This window comes from Malurus melanocephalus, unplaced genomic scaffold (assembly GCF_030028575.1).
Source record: "Malurus melanocephalus ecotype Western Australia unplaced genomic scaffold, MMel_1.1 scaffold_204, whole genome shotgun sequence".
In the NCBI taxonomy this organism is placed as follows: domain Eukaryota; kingdom Metazoa; phylum Chordata; class Aves; order Passeriformes; family Maluridae; genus Malurus; species Malurus melanocephalus.
Window position 1 is genome coordinate 268,386 of NW_026623436.1, and position 26,213 is coordinate 294,598.

Sequence of the window (26,213 nt, forward strand, 5' to 3'; positions counted from 1 at the left end):
CTCTGTAGTCTTCGGAGAACAACATGGAGAAATTTAGTAATGACTAAAAAAGACAGAGTATAAAGGAGTAATTTAGCTTGAGGAGGGGTGGGATGTGGGAGAGTGTTATACTACAATCTTATCCCTGCTTGGCTTTTACTCATGCCTTGGGTAAAGTATCCTGACTGTTAGAGCCCTATTTTCCCAGCAGTTGTAGATGGAAGCTGAGCTGACTCTTCTCTGTAGCACAAGGTTGGTTGTCAGAGATGCAGAGATACTTCAGCTGCGGGAACGTGGTGGGAATATTTTAAGAAGTAGAGACAGGATTGGGATCGGGTTTTTAAAGTCTGGTGATGATCCATACCCTAACTTTGGAATGCTCAGTCTAAGGTACTTCCTGGGGCCTGATTTTTAGAAAATGCTGAGCAGTTACATTCTGAAGATTTGGAGGGCTGATAAGCACAAGGTTCAGAGCTAAAAGTCGTCATTTTCCTGAAATAGCTCTGCATGCCGTGCTCTGAAATGCAGCATCCTCTCAGCATGAGTTAAGTGTTGCTGTTGCATAAGAGCTTTCAATAAGAATCCTTAGGCCAGTAATCTTTCAGGCAGAATGCAAATGCAAAGCATTTCCATAGGCATGAACATATGTACTTTTGGATTCCTTCATTTGCAGTCTGGTTCCCACATGAGGCATCAAGCTTTGCTTAGCAGATGCAGAAGCACTGAATTGTCTGTCCTTGCAGCTGATCTTTGGATTCATATCACAGGTGATCATGTGCCTCTAAATCCTGACATGATGAATTTTGTGATGCACAAGATGTGTTGYACAGTTCATTGAATTGTTTGGACACAGTTCCCTTCATTAGCTGGCACAAAAATCTTGTCATCTTGGCTGAAATCTGTTTCATTGAACAAATCTGTAAATTTGAAATAGAAATCTCAGAAACATCCTTTAAAGCTTTAAGAGTTATCTTTTCTTTTACTCCCTTCAGAACAACTGGTCATGTGCATATATCTTGTGGTTGTCTTTGGTTTTTTCGCACTTGGGTTTTATCTGACACTTTGAAAGATTAGGATCATATTGTACTTGCTAAAAAAGTGTTTGGGTGAAGCTGCATTTATTATTTCAATTTAAAGTCTTGTTACCAGCTTGTTCAGAAAGATGGACTCAAAACACTGTTTTTTTTCTTGGCAAGATAATGCATGATRATCTGTATTTTCAGGAGACTTTACATGGTTTTTTTTTTAACTTTGCCAGAAAAAATTGACAGATTTAGTATATCARTAATATTTTTTACATGTACTTCATCTGTTTGTACTTCTCCTTTTAAGGGGGGCACTGCCATTTCCCTGCCTTACTCATATTTTGTAAGTTATGGAAGCAGAACATTACTCTTGCTTTTCAAGAACAGTTTCCCGTATTAAAGGAAAAAGAAAACTCCCAATTGCATCCATCTGGGAAGAAAAGCCCATGTACAGGGCACAACTTCAGCTGTGTTTCTTTTGGTGAGGTTCAAATAGTTCTTGGACACCATAAGCCATTTCATATCAGTGTTGCATTCTGTGACTCCACATCCAAGACTGTTAACTTCCTTCATACATTTTTAAGGAAAACTGAAATCCTGAAGTAGCCTGTGGCTTTTTGCTGTCATCCAGGAAGTGACACTGRCACAGTGCTCCTGTCCTTAGGGACTTAATTAGAAGATTTGGGCCAAAAAAAAAAAAAAAATCGGAAAAAGTACTCACACTCTCTTTTGTTTCAGAGTACTGTTACCACTGAATCAAACATTGTAGAGTACAATTTTTTTCTTCAAATAAGGTTCTTTTTCCAGCTCTGGCTAGATTTAGGGCAGTTAGCACCAAATATGTTCTCTGTCATGCAAAATGTGCAATATTTTCTCTATCCTTTCCTGTAGGCAAACGGAACACATCTGCCCAGCTTCAATGGATCACTGCAATTCTTCCATGTGCCTTGATCTATAGAGACAGTTGTTTAATCCAATAACAGGCATGTGGTTTCCATGACAGAAGGACAGTATTTCCTTCAAAAGATGTTGATCTGCTTACAGCTGACAGAAGTTTTTCTTTTCTTCCCCTAAAAGCAGTAAGGTAAAAATATTTCTCTTTAGTGTCTTGAAAATGTGTGCTCATTTCCTGTTCTTTTCTCAGGAGCTGCAGCCTTGGAAGAGCCCAGGTCTGCAGAACAAATGCAGAGACAAAATGCTGAGGCAAGTAGCTGGTCCCTCCATGGAGTGACAAGGCTCCTGGTAGAAAAGTCAGGTTTGTGGCAAAGCAGCAGACCTGAACTCCCTGGAACTATGAGTTGCCTTGGAAAACCACTGCTTTTATGTTCTCCTCATATGAACCTCTGCATCCTTCCCCAGACCYGAGAGTCCAACAAAGCAGGAACTCGAGGTAAAGGACATCTTCAGGCTGTTTCATTCCACCTTGCCTCCCCTTCTTGACACAATTTAACTAAAGGTAAAAAAAAAAGGACATCTAAAGATGCAGATTGGGGCTCTGCTATATCCAAACTCCATACTAATTCTGTGCCAAAAAAAGACATAAATTTAGTGAGAAGGAGAGAAATGTCTCTGGCTCCTAGAGWAGCCTGGTTGGTTACTTTCTTCCTCAGCATCGAGACAAAGAGAGCAAGCAGAAAAGTAGCTATTTGTATAGCTGGAAGTGATATTTTCTAGTGACAGAGACTTTTTTAGCATTTCAATTCCAGCTAGACTGGCATCACTCAGGAGATGTTGGCAGTGATAAGGGAGCAGATGGGATGTGAGYGCGGTGGGAAGACAAGGAAAGAAGAGAAGAGCCAACCAAAAGTTGTTGGGAATTATATTCAGAGGATGGAAATGGAGAGAACCCAACCTGGGATTAGCACCAATAAACCATAAATCCTCTAAAATGATAGGTGTACCTGGAAGGGTCACAGACAATCAAAGCTTAAAATATGAAAAATAACTAAATTAAATAGAGATTAGTGTCCTGATAGCCCTAATGCCCTTTGTATTTATTCAGCAGCAAACAAAAGTGGCTTGGAAAGGGTAGTTTTTACTTAAAGACACTGGGCAGATTAAAAAAATAATTCTATCTAGATTAGAGAAAATACTGTTTGCATCTGGAAGGCTTCTTCCTTTTCTTGTAGAAATCAAAGTCCCCAAACTGAATGTCCCAAATAAGAGGCCCAGGAACTGAAAGAGATTGGAGAATAATTTGAATTTTGAAAGATACTCTCTCTCACTTTTAATGCTTAGAGAGACTTAGTCTCTCTAAAGTACACTTCCAAAATAGAAAATATTTTGTAGTGGGTGTAATATTGATGTTATTACTGGATTAGGACAATCAGCACCCAAAGATTATTTTTGTGGTAGGAAATAGAATTTTAATGCTGTGGAATGGGTTGGATTTGGACAACTGTAGATTAAAATAAGGGTTTGCATTTAAACTTCAGAAAAATTGATCAGGGGACATGATCAATTCCATATCACTTCAGACATCTGATTCAGTCAGAAGTTATATTGGATGCAGAAATAGCTAAGGAAGGTCATCTGGTCAGAAGGATTCCCAAAAAAAATCATAGATGCAAAGAATATTCTTCCTGCATATTGGAGAAATTTTAGAAACTCTAACAGGCCTCATTTTAGTCTAGATGAAATAGGCAGAGAGTAAAAATAACTTACCTAAATTCATACTAGACATGATGTAGTTGAGTGGAACCTCAGCTATGGGCCCAGTTTGTACCAAAATGTGGCACTTCTAAGAGTTAGGTTATACCACTGCAAAGCATGGACTCTCAATTTTRTTTAAATATTTTAGATCTGCACACAGGTCACTGTAACTGCTGATGAGCTTTGCACTCATGTGTACCAGCTCTAATGAGTTCCAGAGAACTGGTATGTGGTAAAAAGCAATAATGACGCCCACCAGGTGTGATGCTTTGGCAGCTTAAATTTTCATAATTTTCATTCAGGGAAAATATACTTTGCTTTTGCAAAAATTTTTAGTGTGGTAYGTGTGCTTTAACAGAGAAAATTAAAACCATCTATAAAAGACAGGATATATCACTTCTATTTAATTGCATATAAATAGACTCAAGTATTTTTTTGTTCCACTCCATACACACCAGGTTATACAAAATGAAATGAAATGAGCCTTAGTGGAAAATTAATTAAAAAACCCAAACAAACAAACCCACCTTGGCTTAAAGAGTTGTGGGGAAATAGGGTGGATTTGAAGATGATTAAAAAAAGGCCATCAATATATATTTTCTTATTAAAAATATGAATTCATATTTTTATATGAATAATATATGCAATGGGATTATAACAAATGAAAGGATGAGCCAAGAAATAACTGGGTTTATGTTGCCAGTGGGAAATATCAGGCAGAGTATAAGAATGCTGCTGTACACAGGCTGGATTTGTTCCTACTGTTCCAGATTCTGTTGTGTACTCTGAAAAAAGATGCTGCTCACAGGAAGGAAATGTATAAAAAGTAGAATAAAACAATAAGAGTAGGCATTTTCTTTATCATTTTGCAAAGAATCCCTTCTAAGGGCCGTTTCCCCAGTGTGCCACCGTAGCTACGAGCAGAGCTACTCTTGACTGAGTGTAAGAGAAGAAACCAGAATTTAAAGATCCATTTCTAAGACTGAGCCACCTCAGAGGCACTGGCTCAAAATGCAAACCAACTGTCCCTTCAGGAAGATTTAATAGAAAAAGTTGAAACCAGTTTGTTTTACTTTGCAAGGAAGGACAGCTGAAGAGAGGTGAAGAGGGAAGAAGAGAGTTTGGTACCTTTGTCTGAATTCCTCTGTMACATAACAAGGAACAAGTGTGGCCCTGCAGGTATGCTCTGTGAGAGGACTACAGTCACCTCCTGGTGAAGGCTCAGGGTCACTCTGTGTCCTTTCCACCGCAGGGATGGATTTCCTCTGTCTCCTTGTCCWCACTTCCCTTCCATGCACTTGCACAACTATGCCATAAGCAGGACTAAAGAACCGATTTTGCTTAAAAACAAACCTCCTCTTCATTTTTATTTGTTCTGGGATAGTTTAGGTGAGATAAAGCCATGGATCTGATTATCTGTTCTTTTGTGGGATGGCCAGTACTAGTACAAGGGAGAAACTGAACTGAACACCTCTGGGTAGCACAAATTACCGAGTAGGACTCCTTCCTAACAGATGTGCCAAGTCAAACTGACTTAAAGCAACATTGAAATTGTGCCCTTTGGTTCTCAATAGCCTGATAAAGCCGTGCCTCAGCCAAGCCTGCACTCAGTACTAACCATTCAGMTGCTAGATGGACACTTTGTAAGCCACTAATAACTTTATTGCTTTCAAAGCCAAAGCCATGTCCTTCATCGTGCCAAGTTTGACACAGAGACTTTCATTCCAGATCTCCTGTTGTGAGACTGAGGAGAGATCAGACTGGCTATGGCAGAAGAAAGACAGAACATTGYTGCTTAGAGCTCATTTATACAATTTATTTCAGTATCATGAGATCTGACATGCTGTAAAAGAAATCTGGCAAGCAACATGTATTTGCATTTGGAAAGAGAAGGAAAAGGAAACAAATTGAGGAAAGCTGAAATGCCAGCCCAAGGACTGTGATTACACAGTACTCATCACTTTAAAAGTTGGCACTAGTCAGCTGATATTGCAAAGTCACCTCAGGTAATTCCCATCCCAAGCATTTAGGAGAAAGATTGGAGCCTCAGTCCTGGAAGAGGTGCTGATGCTGAGGCTGTAAAGTCAAGGCACCGTACTGTTTGCCAATGTATGCAGTTATATAGCAGTATTTTTTTATTGTTATTAAGTTGGCTAAAGCCTCTACAGGGACTCCCAGGCAGGCTGTACACAAATTACGCCATCATAATGCAAGTCTGATTAAAAATTAAGATGCTGCCCTCTATTATTGTGAAAACCCATTCAAAGCCTCTGAGGCTGTGTCCCCCACTGGTGAATCACTGCTGTGGATTGCCCTTGGGTTACAGTGCTTATTCTGTGTCTGGTCCCAGCTGCTGGAGAACACCCAGGGGCTTCCATCATCAATTCCAAGCTGCAGAATTCAGCACGCATCTTTGGACAGCACCACCTCTTCCCCAAACACTGGCAGTACCTCTGTGAAGTTTCCTTATGCCAGTCCCTGGAGCAGCCACCAGAGAGACCTGATGATGCTGCTTGTGTGTCCCTGTTTGTGGGTGAGGCAGCTGCAGCTCAGGGCATGGGGTTGGGGGGTAGAGTGGGTGCCTGAGGCCAGTCCCTGCAGAATCCAGACTGTGCATGTGTACATCTCTCTATATGTATGTAGATATTCCCATAATTGGCTTTCATCATGGTCAGCCAAAGAGGTGAAGAGGATGAGGCTGTTGGTGCTGTTGGAATTTTGTGTGCATGCTGCATTTCTTGCACTGATCTGTGTAATTGGGTCGAGCATGTTTGCAAACATGCATACACATATATGTACATCTGCTGTGTGCATGTGGGAATACRTGCTCTACCTCAGCACTTGCTGCACCCAAGAACACCAAGCTGTGGTAGCCATAGCAGCTTGGGCTTCTAGATTTGTCACCACTTAAAAGATAGACTTGCAGAAAACAGAAAAAAAAAAAGGATGTTTAAGCCTTGTGGAGCAGTCTTCTCACATAATGCTGTACTTCTGATTTTTTTTTTTTTATCAAAGCATATATTCCCATGTAGATCAATTATATGCCACTGAAATATGAATATTCATTTTCAGGAAAAGTCTGGCCTACTTTACTTCAAATTCTGGACAAAAAAATGGGGTTTCTTTGTGRACTAGAGTGGAATAGACCACCTGTGACACTGGGGGGCAATGTCCAGATGACACAAAGCCCCTTCCTTATTGAGTGAGGTTGATTCTGGCTGCAGACTGCCTTCTAAGGTACCGTTCTCTGGGTGAGGTGGAATTGCATACACCATGCTGACACCTTTTCACCCAGTACAAAGCACCACCAGGGCTGGGGAGCCATGGGGCACCTGAGGATCTTGGCACTGCTCTGCTTCATGGATCTCACCACAAGCGTTCCATGTCCTTTGTCCTCACTGCACAAACTGGAGGTTTGGAAAGCATCAGATAAAGGAAACAAGAGGGAGGGAGTTGACAAGGGGTGTAGACCCACACAACTAATTCCATCTAAGAGAAAATCAATGCCACTTTGCCTTGATGTCTCCTGGAGAGCCTGTTCCAGTGCCCAGCCACCCTCTGGGTGAAGAACATTTCCYTAAACTAAGGAACCATTTTCTGAACTTCTCCTTTTCTGATCTTAGATCTCCCCTGATGCAGTTCCATGACATTTATGAGGTATTTTTACTATTCTTTCGACCAATGTGATTTAGAACGTTTCTCCTTATCTGTCAAACACCCTCAACACTTCTGTAGGATTAAGGGAAGATAAGGGTCTTCACACTTTCCATCCAAAACTTTTTGTCTTTATGTCAAACAATTTGAGCATCCACAGCTATTTGGAGWAGATGCAGTTGGATCTCTCATTGCTGCTCTGCATGCTCATTTGACTGCAGAGGGCTMTACAGCTTCCTCTCATTGTTCCAATAATCATGTAGTCCTCTCAGTRTTTCTCTCCTAGAATAAAAAAAGTCACCAGCTCCTCAAGCCTCTATTGTGAAAAAAATGTTCCTCAAGCACCAGAGTCCTGCAGGGAATTCAGACAAAATGATTCTGAGCAGAGATCACTGCTGGTGGTATAGGACCAAATGAGGCTCCTCTCTCAGGTAGGATTGCTGAAATCCTGCAGTTCTATTCCTCATTTCCTGTCTCAATCTTTAGTTATATTGTAAATTGCTAACCCTTCCCAGGAAACTCATGTAGCTGCCTGGGACTTCAACTCCCTTGCATGTAAGTTTGGAGCACAGCTCCCCTGCCAAATCCTAACAAGCTGGGCAGTCCTGCAACCCACTTTCTCAGTAATCAAAGCTTGCTGAAATATTACTGGTTTTGGCCTTCTCAGGAAACTGGGTATGATGGAAGAAAAACTGCTGAGGCCAACTTGTGTTTGATCAATTGCTGTTAGATTACCATGGAAAGAGCTTTATTTCTACCAACGAGGAAGATAATGGATAAGCTAAGCTTGACACAAAGATAAGATCTGAGTGTTGGAAGAATGTGTAGGAATCTGTGCAGAGGAATGTCCTTATCCCCAATGCAGTATTAGGTAGTGCCTTAGCCTAATCCAGTTATTGGCAAAATAGGCTAATTCCTGTGGGAGTTTACTCCTCACTTCTGCTGGAAATAAATGAGTTTAAATGAGGATTAGCTGCGCTGAGATTCTGTCAGATATCTGATGTAAACTCTATCGCTTTACTTAGTCAAGTCAGCCTTTGTTTTACACCGATGAAAGTTATAAATTACTTTTCTGAGGTGCAGGAGAGAAATTCTTGCTCCTTAAATAGCTGTCATCACATGTGTTATTTCACCTTTTGCTGCCAAGCCAGATATTTGTTTCTCATATAGATTTTGGTCTCCAATACTGTCCAGAACTGCAAACCCCAAGTTATAGATGAGACAWAATGGGGTGTCCTGTGTGCTTTGTAAATAAGGAAATAAAAATGCAACCATGCATTGAAAACAGAAGTTAGCATTTGATGGAATGTATATCCTGTGTTAAATTTCTCAGATTCATTTTTGCCATGGTTTGTCGCTAACGGAAAAACATCACTTGAAGTCAGAGATAGTACAAATGCCAGCTGCTCCAAAGTTTAATAACTACTTTCCCCTAGAGAGAAAGATAACAAGCAGATTAAAATGGACTGCTGTGAAGCTAGCTGGACTGACAYTATGGAACCCACTTTGTGCTCTGTAATTCAGTTCTTTGGAGACTTAAATRTTGTCATTATTGAGTTTCTCAGGRGCACATAATACATAAATCACATCTATGGGAGTGAAGTGATAATTTCCTTTGATGAATAGAAGGTAGCTMCATGTGGGTGAGAAAAGTACCATGCTTTCTCATGGTTTTTTACCATTTGAACAATTGCGTCAGCTGTTATTGCAGAATGCYGCAGGAAGGAAATGCTGGCTGTCTGCTGTGCCACAGGGAGCTTCCTCCTCCTCCAACATTAAGAGAATAGATGAAAATGAACCATGCAGCTCTGGTGAAGTTTCAGGGCGGTGTAACCTTTCCTTTTAAAAACCACTAATCATTTGCAAAATATGTGGTGTATGAAGTGATCCATTCTGCAGTTGTGTTGGCTGAACTAAAACCTTGCAGTCAGGCTGATATGAAACCTACACTTTAAATGGGRCTATTGGAACTGAACCTTCTATACAATTGACTCTTATGGACAGAATGGATCATTACAAACATCTGGCCTGAATAAGGACATGGCAGGTGAGATTGCCAACTGCTGGATTTCACATCCAGCAGACATCTGTTTAACCTTTCTCTGGCCATTCCCCTAGAGCAAGGTGGAGCAAGAGCACTGAACATTATATCTATGCTTAATACTCAATAAAAAGAGTATCTCCAGAGGTGATACTTATCCTTATTTCTCTCTGCCTCTGACAGTGTATGGTCTATCTGTGGATATCCAGAGGACTTATTTAAGGTTGCTTTAAATGCAGGTGCACCCTCAAATGTACTGTGTAGACTGTCCCCTCTGTCCACTGGAGGAGGGATGCTCTAAACCCATACTCCTTCACTTTTGCCTCTAACCATGGTACGTTGTAGATGACGGGTGCTGTGACCCTCCAGGGCTGTTCCTGCATCCCTTAGGGTGCCTTGCAGAGGCTCACTGAAGTGGATGTGAGASCCCAGCTCAGTTTCTGGGTGCGTGATTTGCCTTTGAGCTGCAGACACGGCGCTATCAAAGGAGAGATACCGGGGAGCGGTTTCTCAGCAACACCCCAACCTTCCCACTTACACTCTGCTTTCCGTGGATAAATTTATGTGGTATTTCACAGTARATGTGAACTCACTCTGCCCACATACTGAGCCCACTTTGAGTGAGTCAGCTCCATCAAACGAGCTGAGTAGCTCTGGTTAACRTGCTAAAAAGCCTGAGAGATGAGGAGGGAAAGGTTGACAGCTCTGCCTCGGTGCCAAGTGAGGGCTTGTGGTAACAGGGGGAGCATGTGACCCCCTGCACATTTGCAGACATCCCCAAGGGGAAACAAAATCAAAAATGTAGAAATTTCCTTTCTAAAAACTTCCATGCTCGACTTTGTCCCCTCCCCTTTCAGTACTTATCTACTCTGTTTCTCATACTTGTTGCAGGAGTTTGTGTGTGCCAATAGAGCATGTGACCAAAGTCATTCCTGCACCACCCTCTTGTGAAATACGCTGCTGGAGAGCAGTTTTGTTCCTCTAAAGCAGTTTGTGATAGAACAGAGATGCTTTCTGTGAGCAGGAGCTGCTGTAACAAGGTGATTTTGTCAAGGTTCAGGGAAGGGTGAGAGCTGAGCTCCCTCACTGCTGTGCCACAGAGCCTGCTGGTGGGATGTGCATGCTGATCAGAGCTCTCTAACCAGGAAATTGCTAATGGCAACCTCTTGACCTGCCTTTGTCTAACAGATTTCAAGTGCCTCCAAGCCTCATTCAGCTCCAGAAAAATGTGACTTCTAGGCTGTGCCATAATTTTTTTGCAAACATAACCTTAAAAAGCAGGAATAGCCTTGTTGTGTCCATATCAATGAATAAAATTAATCATGCATTTTGTGTTTATAATGTGATTTTTCCATTTTTAGACTGCTTTATTATTAGCTGATATATCATTGTATTACAKTTTCCATATCAGCTGCACCTCAGTCAAATGTTTTGGTGTCTCTAAGTTTTTGTATACCAAAGAGAGAAAATAATTCCTTGGCCTCATGCTTTATCTGTGTTGTCTCCCACYGGAGACAGTTCAGGATAAAGAATTACTATTATTCCATGTATTAAACAAGTCTGGAAACATAGCGTTGTCTTACAAGAATTTCTGTTGATTCTTTTTGAATGCCTTTTCTCCAAATGTTCCAAATCCTTGAAGCAAATAGTTTTTAACTTCTAAAATAAGTTCCTGTTTCCTGTCAACATTTCAAAACAAGAGAACAACTTGGTTTTTCCTTGTGCCATTTTTTTGGTTTAAAAACCCTGCGATGGCATTCAAGAGAAAATGAAAGTGTTCTGTTTCAAAAACAGAGTAAAAATAAGAAGCTTTTATTTTGACATCTCCTGGGAGTGAAAATCAAATTTCCTCTTGTTAAAGCATTTYCCAACAAAATCACTTTTTCCACTTTTGCCATTGTGCTGACATTTTTTTCTTTTAAGTAGAAGAAAGTGCTGGCATTAGGGTGAGTATATTGAATCCACAGGGACTGAAAGTGTCTATGAAGTCAGCTGAGGGAATGGGGTGTTGCTGATCAGAGCAGGGATGTCGAGCTGTGTCCTGCCTTTACCATTTCATGTGACAGCAAATGAATCCATTGCTRCTCCTGTTTCTTTGACACCTGAAGGCCATAGTTAAAGGTTAAGAATATGCCCAGTGCTGAGCAGAACAGTGCAGTGAGATAGTCCCTTAATGACAGAGCTCATAACATTGCACACAGGACAAGGGACAACAGACAATAATCACATTATTGTAATAAACCCTTCCCTTTGCTGCAGAACTTAGGAACGAGAGGAGAACTGAGGCCTTATTGCATTAGCTGTTGCATAGGTATGAATTTGTAAGGATATCTTTAATGGCAGCCTATATTCCCTGCTGGTATTTAGATTTTCTTAGGGAAATTTTTGGGTTGGGGTGTGGAAATCTAGGAGTATGAAGGTATGAAATAAATGAGAAGAAAGCCGAAATATTCAAGGGACAGACATGCAGGGAGAACAGATGAAGATACTACATGGCTATAGAGACGATAAGTCTGAAAGATTCAGTCGAGAGGAAAGAGTTCCTTTTCAGAGCACAGAAAACACCCCAGTGAGCTCAAGTGGGACTGTGGCTCATGCTTTCATGGCCTGTGCAGCTGCTGCTTTCCAGCTTGAGTGGGCTGACTCCTCCCTTGTTATTCCCTTGTGCTGACTGTAGAGCATATCTGAATAGTAAAGAGATTTGCAATTAAGAGAAATGCTTCAGAGAGCTACAACAGCTCTTGGTTTTGCTGAATGTACATTTGCTTCATATTTTTTCTTTTTATTTTTTTTTAGCCATTAAATTAACAATTAATAGTTTTAGGGTGGTCATCTGCTTTTACCAAGCACTGAGATTTGATCCCTACAWCTTCTAGCAAACAAGAAGGCAAGGAGCCTTATTTATCACTGCCAAGAAAGCTGTTGCCTGGGTACCTTCATACTTCTGCACTGCTGAGAGCGAATGACCTAAAAAAAGGGGATATGTTTATAAGCCAATGCTGKTTTTTTTTCACCTGAGCGATCTCAGCTGCACCTCTGCTTCATCCATCCTTCCCTCCTTTTGTGCACCAGGCCTGGGCAGGGAAGGCTGAGGGACAGCAGATGGTAGGATGGCTGTTGCTCAGTTTAGAAAGCCGCTCCTAACATTTGGCTCACACCTGTCAGCAGACTCCGTATACACTTGTTTATCCTCCTCTCTACCATATGTTTCCATGCAAAATCAGTTCCAATGATCTATTGCCTTATTTCTATCACTCCTATTATGGTTGGAACTGAGCATTTCACAGTCATTAATGCATTTACCCTGACAGTATCCCTGCTGCGTAGGCATCTAATATCACCCACTGTACAGATGGGTTAGCTCAGGCTCAGATCCACAGATCCTTAAAGTCTCATTGAAATCGATGGCAGGGAAGCACATTTCCAGGGAAAGTTTGGGAGAGCAAGCTACATGCTGAGTTTCACCCAGGAATCTGCAGTGGAGTGAGGAAATTCTGTGAGATCCTACATGAATGCTCAAAGTGCTGGACTGTTCTTGATTTCCTGATACAGTGCTGCTCCCTGCCTTTGCAAACCAGCAGAACTGTGGCTGTTGTTGTCACCAGAAGAARCACTTTAAAAGTTAGTTAATAGCCCATTGACCCAATGTCGGCTCAAAAGTATTCTGCCCAAATGAGAAAAGTTAATAAGAACCAAAAAATGTGCTTCTGCTGCTCTGGAGACTGTCTCCCACTTCCTCTATTCTATGTATTCTTGCTTGCCTTTCAGAAAAGAATTTCTTCGCAGCCCTTCAGGTTTAAAGTCTACGTAGGAGAGGAACAGGGATTTCTAAAATGTACTGTATGTACCTATCAGTCACCTAGTTGTTAATTATAACTAAAAGCATGATTAATCTGTCACGGATAGGGCTGCTAAGTAACCCGAATCATGCTAATGCATTTCTGTCACCTACATGAAAGGCAGCATTATTCTCAGATTTTACATCTGTGTGTACAAAGGCCCATACCCACAGCAGCTGCAGAGCACTGGTGATGCTTTTCTGCCACAGATGTGATAAGGCTTCATCAGGAATTTCTGTATTGCCCCCACAGTGCCTGGGCAGTGATTTATTTCCTCAAAACTAGTTCAATTTAATGAGATTGTCTTTTGCAAATAATATTGCCTTTTAAAATTGATAACAAATACAGTTATGAGAATTATTTCCAGGGACTCATAATGACTGTGACTGAAATTCCTCTGTGGGAAGGATCAGCATGAAAATGAAAGTGCTACTTAAGCCCTGTAGTGAGTAGGAATAGAGAGGTGTATAGGTCTGCAAGTGTCAATGATGTCTAAAGAAAACAATTCTTTTGAATTGTACATCATTGCACATCATAATTTTTTTCTTTTCTGTGTTCCTTTTCTCTGAATATTCAATTGATGCTTTTTTTTTAATCTCTAGATGTTGCAAARTTAATTTCCAAGCACCAGCTTGAGACTAGTAACCACACTTGAAACCCTCATCCATCCGTCCTGTGAAGCAGTCAATGCATGGTTGTGTTAAATCACAGCTAAGCTACACTCTGTAACTTTCAAAATGTCCTCAAGAAAAGCTTTTCACATTAAAGAGTTTCAAAACTGACACCTCCAGAAAACTAATTATACCCTAAAATATGAGGAGCAGAAGAGAGGGCGGACACCCATTGAAGGAACCATTCCACTGGTGCCTGGGCCACCTTCTGAGACTTGATGCCCTATTTCTGGGTGGATAAAGTAAGAGGAATACAATCATTAGGCTCATTAAATACATATCTATGCTATATTTGTATATTTATATATTTATATATATATATATTTATATATATATATATTTATATATATATATATATAATATATTTATTTCATTAGATAGAAATGATACTTTTTTTCTCCTCCTCTTATATTTTAAGCATGTATGAGGAGAAAAAGCTGAACTTCCATATTGTCTTTTTACACCTATTGGCTTTTTGGTTAAAGAAGGTAAAGATTTATATAAGGGTTTTGGTGTGAACAACCTGGTGATGTTTGCAAGTGAAATCTGCACCTCTCCTGTGCTGCRTGCCTCACTGGCTTAAATAAAGAAACCATTTTGGTCTTCATCTCAATAGGCACCTAGCTGCATGCAGGCAGAGTCTCAGTCAGGAGGTTTCTGAGCATGCAGATTTATGGAAGTTTGTACAGGGTGATGATAGTTTTTTTGTCCTAAGCAGTAGTAACAGTAGTCAAGTAACATTCAGTGGAGAAAAAGTAGAAGGTGGATAAGAAAACATAAATTCCTCCAGAACAAGTGTTGCTTGTGTTGCTTTAACAGTTTTTTGTTTAGCTTTTTCTTTAATTGCTCTTTAGTCATCACAGTTTGGTGTAAATGCAGTCCAGAGTTAATTGTTTGTAATCATTCATATGTACTATAGTGCCCAGGAATTAAATCTTGGAATGCTGCCCTTAATGTAGGAATTTCACAAGTTTCTTGCAAAACTGTGCTCTTCTAGCCTCTCTTATTAATATACATGATATCCTTCTGTTTGCTCTCTTTTCATTCTGCACAGCTGTACTCTTCTCTTTCATCAAGAGACTGTCACAATTTTGTTTGTCACACTTAAATACAGAATTTTTTCTTCTTTATTTATGAATAGCAGGCTTGGATTTTCCTTATGGAATAGAAATTAAAACAGCCCTGACATTTAGAATGTAGAGGAATTGCTCCAAATGCTTATAGTCGTGTTAAAATGAGTCACACACTTTTGATCCAAACTTCCTGACATACRCATTCATATATATTAATCATTATGACATCATTGAAGAGCTATTTTTGCCTTGTTAATACAAGTTGAGTGCATTTGTCAACTCATCAAATTATTTTTCTTCCAGTGAACAGACAGTTAGGAAAGACATGTGCTTTCAAATAACAGCAGAGCTGATTCCTACATATCTGAAAATGTTGTGCATGTAAAGACACATAGCATATTTGCACAATTTGAAATACAGGTAAAAGCCCACTGTAAAATAAAGAAAACCACATAATGAATTATTTTTACAAAGGAGAATTAAACTTACCTGTCAACGAATGCATGATGTATGACGAAGATAGGATCATTTGCAGAGCCTTGTACTTGGGACATGGAGCCATTCATGTAGATGTGCAGTGCATTATGCAAACTGCTTTGTGCTGGGTTTGATATTGCAGTCTGTGGATCAGCAAAGCCTGTAGACTCAAGAGAAAAATCATATGCTGATATGACAATGTGTATAATTCTTTTTCCAGTAATGGTGAAGATCAAAGTACTTTCTTTCCCTTCATTTACATTCAGCTTTTTAGACAAGAGCTTAGGAAAACTTGTAAAGGAGCACTAATATATTTCAAAGGCATAGCAAAGATGAAATCAGAATAAGCTAAATTTAAACTCCTGCCATGTAGCTAATGCAGCATGTCAGCAAATGTACTGCTTAATTGCTCTATWTTTTTAAATTTCTTTGTCCATTTTGTCTGGCTGTTGAAAGGCAACATAATCCCTGAAGAGATTTATGTGAGGACATTTGTTTATTTTGAGAAAACTTATTCACTTTATTTTCATTTTTAATCTCTGTACTCACCAGGGTCCTAAGATAAACCAGGCTATTTTATCTCATGATGCACTCAGTCATTTATTAATGTTTGTCTCTATAGAACATGTTCTTTTATTGACGGAAGCCAGCATAATGCAAGCTATAATCTCTACAGAAGGATTTGGTGAGTAATCAATAATCTTTTACAGTCAGACTTGCAGGAGGGATGTCTGTGCACAGCTGTTATTTTGGTGGTCACCTAAAAGAAGGGTTTTAGGCAATATTTTTGGCTTTATTTGCTGATGGCCACAGCACTTGGTTATTTGGATCAGTCAATTYAGCAATACTAGCAAGTTTCTGTGAACATTAACTGGATATCAAATATCTCAGTATGATTTTGAAGCATTTTTCCCACTTATATTCCACTGTATTATGTTTAAGAGAAGATAAATGTTTTTGTAGGGTCTAGGTAGAAGGCTAGATGTTTGATATCAGACTTCAGATACTTCTTACATTTCTTAATGCGTTGCAAACACTTGGTCTAATCATTCATAAAAATACACAGAATACTCATTTTGGCTCTGGGCAGCTTCTCTTGGAACATCTGCCACATGAGTAATTTATCTTAATCATCTAAATCTCTGACTGGAACAGCTTTATCAGCTCCACCCTCTGCCTTCCAGATAACTGGGGCTCATCAGGGGAGACAAAAAGTGTCAAAGGTGATGTGACCCTTAACCCTGCACATAAGAAGTTGTAAAATCTGATCTCTTGCTATGAAAATGCCGTATAAATTTTTAAGTTATCAGGAATAAAGCTACGATGTGGTGTCACCATATCTTATTGGCTTGGGTCTTATTCTTTTCTCTCAGACTTTTTTAGAGGACTTCAGTATGATCAGCTATGCAGAATGGCATACTATGAAACAGAGTGGTCACCTGTAAAGGATATGTGAAAACTTCACAGTTTTTTTCAGAGTACAGAAGACTTTGCTRAGGTAGCTAACAGTAAAATCTCCTCTAAAGCAGATGTGAGATTACAGACACAAGCAGAGGCAGCTGAAATAAGAGCTCCCTGTGTCTATATAGGGGAATTCCTCTTCCTCTAGCTGCCTTGCCCCATGCTGTGCCTTCCTCTCCTGTGCACTAACTTCATCTCGTCAGTCCTTCTGTGAACTGATTTCACTCACTATTCTGGCAGTAAACTACCCTGCAGTGTAGGATGTCAGGTTTGGTTTGTTTTTTTTTTTTTTTTTCCCAGGCTACTGAAATGCAGAATCTCATGTAATGGTATGATGAGAACCAAAAAAGGAGGGGGAGAGATTGACAAATGAATGGAGGACACTTCGGTGAGCTATTAAGTCATCTTGGCCAGTACAGGAAGCTGTAATATTCATTCTTTTAAACCCTTTGTTAATTATGGTGCATCAGAAATGGCTATCAGGACATACATCATTGAAGTTTCTCCAGTGATTTCAAACAGAGAAAAATCAGAGTTTTAGGGCTTCATAAACCTAGTTCTTCTGCTCATAACGCTATTAATCAGCAACAGGATTCAGTGGATTTGAAACAGATTTACTGGGCCAGGCTAAATTAAATCAGGTGGGARTCTAGACCAAAGTTCACTGTAATAGAAACTAATGATGCCACTCAAATCTAAGGCTACCTGACAGTTTTTAGGATGGTATATAGGCAGATCTCATTGAGTATGCAATTAGGTCAGGCATGTGTCTTTTAATAGAGTACTTAATTATGTTAACTGTGGATTTTGCAATCTACTAACACAGACCACAGCAGTCCATGCTCAATCAATCAAGTGCAGAGCTTTATTTTTAGAAAGCAGGTAGTATTTTCTTCAGTTGCTCATCCTTCAGTAGCTGAAGTACTGTAACTACACTTAGCAGCAGGTACGCAGAGCTCAGAGAGTATTAGCCCTGCAAAGTGCTSCAGAAATGGAGGATCCATTCCTACTTCCTTTAATTATCTTAGGGAACTGCTTAACATTTCTGGCATCCCTATCATCATTTAGGTGTCTGTAACAGTTTTGTAAGTGGTTTTCTGAACCTCAAAAAGCTATTTCTTACAAAATAAAATTTCATTTTGTGTGAGTTTCTAGGCCAGTGTTAAGGACAGCTGGTACTTTAAAGGTCAATTCTGCTTTGTACACTGCATATTGAAGGGATTGAGGGTACCTCCAGTTTGCAGGCAACATTAAGTTGGATGGTTGATCTGCTGGAGAGCAGGAATCACACAATCAAGTCGGCTGGAAAAGACCTTTGAGATTATCCAGTCCAACTTATGACCAAAACCTCCCGTGTCAAYTACAGGATGGCACTAAGTGCCATGTCCAGTCTTTCCTTAAACATTTCCAGGGATTGTGACTCCATCACCCTCTGGGAAGCCCATTCTAATATCTAATCATCCTTTCTGTAAAAAAAATTCCTCCTAATGTCCAACCTAAACCTCTCCTGGCACAACTTGGATCTGTGTCCTCTCATCCTGCTGTGAATTGCTGGGGAGAAGACACCAGCCCSCACCTGACTACAGCCTCCTTTCAGAAAGTGATAAGATCTCCCAGGAACTTCCTTTTCCTCAGTCTAAACAACCCCAGCTCCTTCAGCTGCTTCAGTGGTAGAAACACCATCCCTGGAAGTGTTTAAAAAAACATGTGGATATGGCACTTGGAAATATGGTTTAATAGAGAAAATGGCAGGTTAATAGTTGGACTCAGTGATCTTAGAGGTCTTTTCCATTCTTAATGATTCTGTGATTCTATGTCTTAGTGATGGACATGATAGTATTTGGCTTATGGTTGGACTTAATGATCTTAAAGGCCTCTTCCAGTCTAAACGACTCTGTGATTTTCTACCCAAGTCCAATTTAGTCCCATTCTCCCTGGATATGACATTTTTCTTTAATAAAGTTTTCACATTTTAGAGACATTTAGGTCAGATAGATGCATCTAGTTTAAAACAGGAGGAAAATTAGAATTTTAAGGCCACATTCTGGAAGCTCTTTGAAGTTAGTGATGTTCTTCCAGCTTATATTTGTGAAGTATTTATGCCATTGGCAAATTCACAAGCAATTTTTCAGGGTTAAATCTCTCACACTTTCTCAGGCAGTGTTATTACTGTAATCCCTCTAGAGTGAGGTGGGTGCAAGATCTGTATAATTTGACCTATGTGACTGGAGTAAATGAAAGTTTGCGATTATCTAATTTAGACCATGTCGCCATCTACTTTTTTTCCTTAAAATTTCTCTTGCAGAGTTTCAATTTGATCTGTGCTGAATAGTCTTTGTAGCTCTCTAGCAATGGTTCCGTGACATGACCTGACAACATTTTCTCAGTGTGCAACATAAATTTACCCAGAGGTTGATGTTCAGGTTGGGTGAGGAATGTTGGCTGTAGGCTGAAACTTTTTCAATTATGAGTTTTCTGTTAGCTGACTTCATTTTTGGAAACCCTTTCTCCTATAGTTTTATGGATCTCTGTGAAAATACTGAGAAAAGTTTTCCAGATGAAAATTTCTCATTTCAGAAAAAAAAAAAAAAAGGAAAATGTCCTGTTGAAATGAAATTACATTTTGAAATGTTTGATGTTTTATTCCATTATTTCATGACAGAATAGATCTAACAATACATAATTGTGACAGACAATGGAATGCTATGACATGGTTTGGCTTGATACCATTTGTCATGAGTTAATTCATGAATAATGAAAGTGATACAGGGTTTTAGAATTTTTTTTTTAATATTCTTCTGTCACTTTGTGCAAAACTTAGAAGGCACTGATTTTCATTTGAAGTTGCTGAGAATAAACTAATTTCAACTGTGGAATCTGCTCATAAAGAAAAAGAAAGTCTAAATTTTTCAGCCATCTCTTATTCGTAGGAAGTATCATTCAAGGTGTTGCACCAAAACTGAACTGAACAAAGAAGCCCAACCACTTAATTTGCAGTCAGTGAACTCACTTCTGATCTTTCCTGATGCTTTTAAGCTAGGCTGATCTTCTGTTCTCTCATATCCATGAAGTTTCCAGTGAAGTCAGCAGTGTTGCCCAGGTAGGACCAGGAATCAACAAATCCKATTTAAAATAATTGCTTCCAGGGGCAAAGTGCAAACTCCTTTTAGCCTGTTGTTTTTCATACACAGCAGAATCTGGCATGTCACAGAGTGAGAGGRCAACTCGTGCTCAGCCTCATGGGGGTGTTTTATTGAGCAATATTGACCTTTGCTGTTTATGGCTGTTGTAATATAAATTCTTCAGTGACATAATTTCTGTCTCTGCAGCAGCACTTTAAGTTAGTCAAACAGAGGTTTCAGCCTGCCTTGTCTGCTCATACTGATGCTGATGCTTGTCCCTCTGAAGGATAAAATTTTAGCTTTTGTTCCAGTGCACTGAAGAATGAAAGAGCATAAAGTTTGGCCCAGAAGGGGATTTTCTATGTGATCAGTTCTTCTACGTGATCACAGGTATTTTCCATTACAGAACTGAATCTGAGGCATAAATCTCACATTGGTGTAAATCAGAAACTGCTCAATGGCAGTCACTGGCTTAGTTCTGATCACCTTTTGCAAATCGAGAGTAACTCCAATAAAGTCAATGCACTTACTTTGCATTTCCTTGGGATCTAAAAGGGATTAGAATTTGACCTCAAGTGTATTGGCACAAAATTGTGCAAATAAGTAAAGCAGGATTGAAAAGTATTTTGCTTCGAAAAAGAACAAAGTGTTAGGAACTACAAAGTGTTAACAGGTGTGTAAGAATAGAKTCGAAAATAAGTAGGCCCAGACACAACAAATGCAAGTCATCGATTGCGTGGCATTTGTAAACAACAAAAAACTAAACAAGACAGTTTTAAGAAAGGAGCTAATGGAATATAAGGTTTTTTTTTCAGTAAAATTCCTTTAAAAACTTTCGACCATCTTTTTCAACATAAGCCATAAATTCTTGACTTCAYGTTGCAGTTCAGTATCGTATTAGCTAAATAAGTTGGTTGGCAGAAACTTTTATGGTCCTGTGGTGTAAAGTTGTGTTGAAATAATTCAGGTTAAAAAACAAAATAAAAACCTCTCCTACCTCTCAAACCTCTAAAAACCATGATTTTGCTTTTGTTTACAATACCAATAGCATGATGGTAGACCCTCAGTATTTCTTAACTTATTTACTTCAATTCCTTTTYCTCTACTCCTTCTACTCCACCGTTTGCATCTCTTCCCATACTTTACGGAGTAAAATGTAGGCAAACCTCTACTCAGTTATTGCACCTTTTTCTTTCCAATAATTTATGTTGTTTCTGTTTTCAAGCACAGAAAGCACAGCTATGCTCGGAGATGCAGACAATCATTGTTTGGATTCTTTCTAGGCTGCAACAGAAAAATTCTGAATTTCTGACTATTTTTAGAAAGACAGTGGTCCACTTTTCCCAAGAAAGCTTTATGACATTCCACACTGCATTAAGACTAAGACTGAACATATTTAAMGTTTTGCTTTCTTAGAATCAAAGAGTGGTTAAGATTGCAAGGAACCTTAAAGGTCATCTTGTTCCAGCCCCTCTGCTGTGGGCAGGGATGTCACCCACCAGATCAAGTTGCTCAGGGCTCCACCCAACCTATCCTTGAACACTTTCAGGGATGGGCAACCGCAGCTTCTTCGGGCACCCTGTTCCTGTGCCTCACCACCCTCTGAGTGAAGGATTTCTTCCTCATATCTAATCTAAACCTTCACTCTTTCAGTTTAAGACCCCTGTTCCTTGTCCTCTCATTGTTTGCCCAAATGAAAAAATCCCTCTCCCTTCTTTTTATAAGCCAACTTCATGTATTTGGAGGCCTCAATAAATTCCCCCTGAAGCCTTCTCTTCCGCAAGCTAAACAACCCCAGCTGTCTCAGCCTGTCTTCATAAAAGAATTGCTCCATCCCTSTGATCATCTTAATGCTCCTKTCTTATCCTCACTCCTACTCCTATATTGCATTTTTATTTCCCTTATGCAGTTCCTTGCAAACCAGAAGCTCTAGGATATCAAAAGTAGATCACATTTGATTAAGCTGATAYATAATATTGTAGAAGTATAGTTGATATATGTACAAGTGTTATCCTTGCAAGATAACGTTTTTGCAAGATTCAAAAGAGTTTAGTAGACAGATAATTAAGAATTTCTTTTAGTAAAGAACTTTTGTTTACTAGCCAATCAGAATCATTCAAAACAACTAAACAGCTAAATTGTTAGGTAATTAAGATAAACAAGTAAATTAATTTGGAAATTATATTGTTATTTTTGAGGGAAAACTTAATCCATGTTCCTTAGAGTTTGGGAACAAGTCTGCTGTGGAGTTCACAGTGGCAGGATGTAGACATAACATGCCATCTGGCAGCATCATCTTTCACCCTTGTTATGCATCCTGGTCTCTGGAAGACAGGGAGTTCTAGGGTCAGCATGTACCCCTCATGGCTACATGGCTGTGCACAAGCAGATTATTAGCTGCTCTCCTTTTCTGCTGGGCTGTATTTTTTTTCAATGCCTGGTGCTGACTGTAGCAGGGGACAGTATTTCCAAACAGGCAGACTTAGGGTCTGATCTAGTCTATAGTCTCTGGTTTGTTATCAAATACCTTTAATGAGGCTTTTCCTGTCTGCTGCTATTCCAGGTTAAAGCATAACTTCTCCTTCTTTTTGGGTTATTCTTCATGAAATCAATTCAAACTGCCCAGGATTTGAAGACTTTAACCCCAGAGAAGATCAATTTACAGATGGAAGTGGCATAACAGAATAAAACATGTTACCTTCCAAAGTGTTTCGGAAGCTGAAATTGGCCATTTTATCCATGGTTCCCGATTCATACTGAGTCAGTGAAAGGCAAAATTCAACATCAGCTGAGGATGGGAGCCTTGGGGTCCTTGATTTATCGTGGTTCCCAGGGTTTCGCCTTATAGGCCCCTCGCCCGTGGCGCTGCATAAAGCCTCTTGGCTGTTGTACTCCTCAGACCGGGTACAGATTACCTGCAYGAAACACTTTCTGTTAGAGGAGTTGCAATTATGAAAAAAAAAAATAAAAACAAAAGAAGTACTTTGATTCATTTCTTAAGAGCAAAAAAAATTTACAATGTAATAAGTTTGTTTCATGAATATATATATATATTTACATTTTCTCTGTATGATTTTAATGTAATATGGTTATTTCATAGAAAACATCACTCAAATACAGTGCCTATTTGGAAATACAGTGGCTCAAAATTCCCAGAAGTTGTTTTGTATCCATAGCAGATAGGACTGAGTCTCTGGATCAAACTCACTGTCTATTTTTTCGCTTTCCTTTTGAAAAAAAACCACCAAAACAAGTAAAACTCCAAAACCACCAGCAACTCCTTTAAAACACAGGACTCTGCAGTTAGCAAGTGATCAATATGGCTAATGAGGAATTTGGGTGGAGAAAGAATAGATCTCATTAGTGAGTGAGACATCATAAGGGAAAAAAAAACACCTAATGCTGAAACCTCAACTTCTTTTATCCTGAAGGTATATTTCTATTTCATGGACCAAAACAATGAACAAGAAGGTGAGTGAACACAATCATCTCTTCTTTAAATGAGATGGAAGAACCTGAGAGTCTCTCTTGGTGAAGGAAGTGGGTGGGAGATTCAGTTCAGCTATACCAGCCACGTACAAATTGTGAGATTGAAGCAACACTTCAGGATGACCTCTGCAGTCAGGGGAGAGAGAGGCATCTCCTACATTCGATTCAACTCTGCCAAACCAGATGACAGGTAGGTGAGATGTACTTACCTCTAGGGGTGCCTAACTCTCTCCATTGACTAAGTCAATGAAATAAAATGAGTAAAAAATCAATGCAGAAACTGTCTCTGGACTGCAGTTAGCAARGGAAGCAAAATTAAGAGTGTTCAACTTAATGCTCTTCTTCTGGATTGGGGTGGGATGAATCACACCCTGGGGGCTCAGATGTGCTTCTGAGCTAACTAAAGACAGAGCCAAAGGCAAGTTGATTTGCCACTGAACTAACTTTTGAACGAGTGGAAGGAGATCAGATAAATCCTTTCATAAGTGATTTGATGGCAAATTCACAGATAATGTTTGATGGAGCTGGTGATAAAACATAGAGTCCCTAAGAATCTGGAGTACTCAAATGATAAATTTTCTTTGGATGTGAATATCATGAACAAAAGATTCTCATATTTTTTTTTTTTTTGAGCCAATACATTGAAGAATATCTTAAATACCATCTATTAAAACTTTTATTTTCCGTTTTCCCTTATGGCTAGTGCATTATGAAGCCTTTCTAARCAGTATTAACTGCCTCTACAGAAGCATTCACATATCTGGAACATCTGTTAAGGGTTTTTGTTCACAATTCAGTGTGATGCAGATGTTTTTGAGTGGATCACCAGAACACCTCTTTTTTTTCTGTGGATTTTATCTCCTACCTTAATTTTGGTGCACAAGAACTGTTTTGGAGTACACCAAGTTAGGAACTGTGTTCCTCAGTGCTCCCACCCTGTCAGGAGCTCAGCAATTCTGAKCCAATCTACCAAAAATCAGCCTTATTGAAATTGGAGGGTGGATGAAAATAGCTACAAATTTGTTGAAGTGCACCACTGATATGTGAGGAGAGACAGGATCCATTTGGAAAGTGTCTTGATTCTGTTAATTGCTTGCTCATTATTCCATGAGCAAGCTTACACATTATTTTTTGGTTTCAGATAAGGCACAGCTGGAAATYTGCCTGATGCTATCACCTCTTTTTAAGTGATTGGGAAAAAACCTGGATGATTAGAAAGGAAAATCCACATAAAGAGATTTTTATTAAATACATTTTGCTTTGCAAACTGACATGAAATGTTATTCCAGCCATTTCTTATGTATTTAGTCAAATATATCAGTACCATATCCAGTGCTGTCTTTTTTTTCTGAGTACATTGAATGTGAAAAAAAAAAAAAAAAAAAACCCACACTCATAGAGACTAAAGTTGAAGATTGCATTCAGATTGGAAGTAGAGAATGGTCTCAGTCTTACATGAGGAACATGAGAGAGTCCAAATCAGTTTGGACAAGGTTTTCTGACAAAGTTTTCTCTCTGACAAAGGCCAACAGTGGATMTCCAGAACACGGCAAAAGTGCAATGGCATTTCCTGGAATACTGTCCCAACATCCCATGGCCTCTGGTCAGGAACTTTCCTGGAGACCAGTAACACTTTGCATTTTATCACTTCCAAAGGATTTCACTTTTCCTTTTAATGTTCACTGATTTTTATGCACTGCAGCTCTTCCTGGGGTGAGAGCAAGGTCATTACTTGCTCTGCATGTTCCGCTCATGACTGTGTATGTTTGTGCCACGTACCCCTCACCCTGCCTTGKCTTGTTCAGGCTAAAGGGTCCTCATCTGTTTGTCATTTCTTGTGCATTTCTTACCTTGATAATCACTGTCATTCTCCTGTAAAACTTATCATTTTCAATGTACCCTTTTTGATGTGAGAGCATCGTATTAGAGCATTTAACAGAAGGTGCAGCACAGTTTTCTTCATAGTCATAATGACATCTGACTTATTTTCTGTTTATTTCCTAATTAATCCCAAACATTTCAGTTTTGTTTTGTTTTTAATTTCTATTGATTGTTTTATTGATATTGCTGACTGGCCAGAGCCTTTAAGTGTATTTTTGAACTTATTTTTTTCMACACATGATTAACTTTTTATTTATCCATGATGCATTTCACTGGCTCGTTTCAGAGTCTTCTGTTGGTTGAAAGCAGCCATTTCTTTCGTTASTGTGAATATGTCAGGATCATCAGCAGACTACATTCTTCATTGATCATTGAGGTTTCTGTATGAATTTATGAATCTAACTCATAATTCCCCATTTGACACTTCTGGCTCTGTAAAATTTAGACACTTTTCTTTATGTTTTGGATTTACAACTGTGTGAGGATGTTTGCCATCATCCTATGCCTAGAAATTGTTCAGTTTTGATCCTATGGAAACAGCTTTTGACATTCCAAGTGGATGACATACAAATCTGATATATCACTATCCTTGTTCATTCCTACAGAAGACCCCTATAATTTAGATGGAAATACTTGTCCTTAAAAGAGCTGTATTGAACCTTCACAATGTATTTTATTCCAAAGCTCACTAATTCAATTCTTTACTACAAGCAATAGATCAGATGTTTAACCCTTGATTTCCCTTTGAACTCCATGTCAAGTATCATCTCTTACTGAAAAGTCATTACTTTGTTAACTTAAACAATAAATTCTTCTACCAGTATTTCAGCTTGAGATGGATCACTGATA

The 26,213-nt window shown here is 39.2% G+C and overlaps 1 protein-coding gene across 1 annotated transcript in view; it reads right to left on the minus strand.

Annotated features, from left to right (window-relative positions):
- TYR (tyrosinase) overlaps positions 1 to 26,213 on the minus strand; it is a 39,761-nt gene that overhangs the window by 4,844 nt on the left and 8,704 nt on the right. Inside the window, exons 2-3 of the mRNA XM_057373646.1 lie at positions 22,693 to 22,909; positions 15,424 to 15,571 (exon numbers count right to left, since the gene is read on the minus strand). Coding sequence (XP_057229629.1) covers positions 15,424 to 15,571; positions 22,693 to 22,909 — 365 coding nt within the window. The remainder of the gene's footprint in view (positions 1 to 15,423; positions 15,572 to 22,692; positions 22,910 to 26,213) is intronic.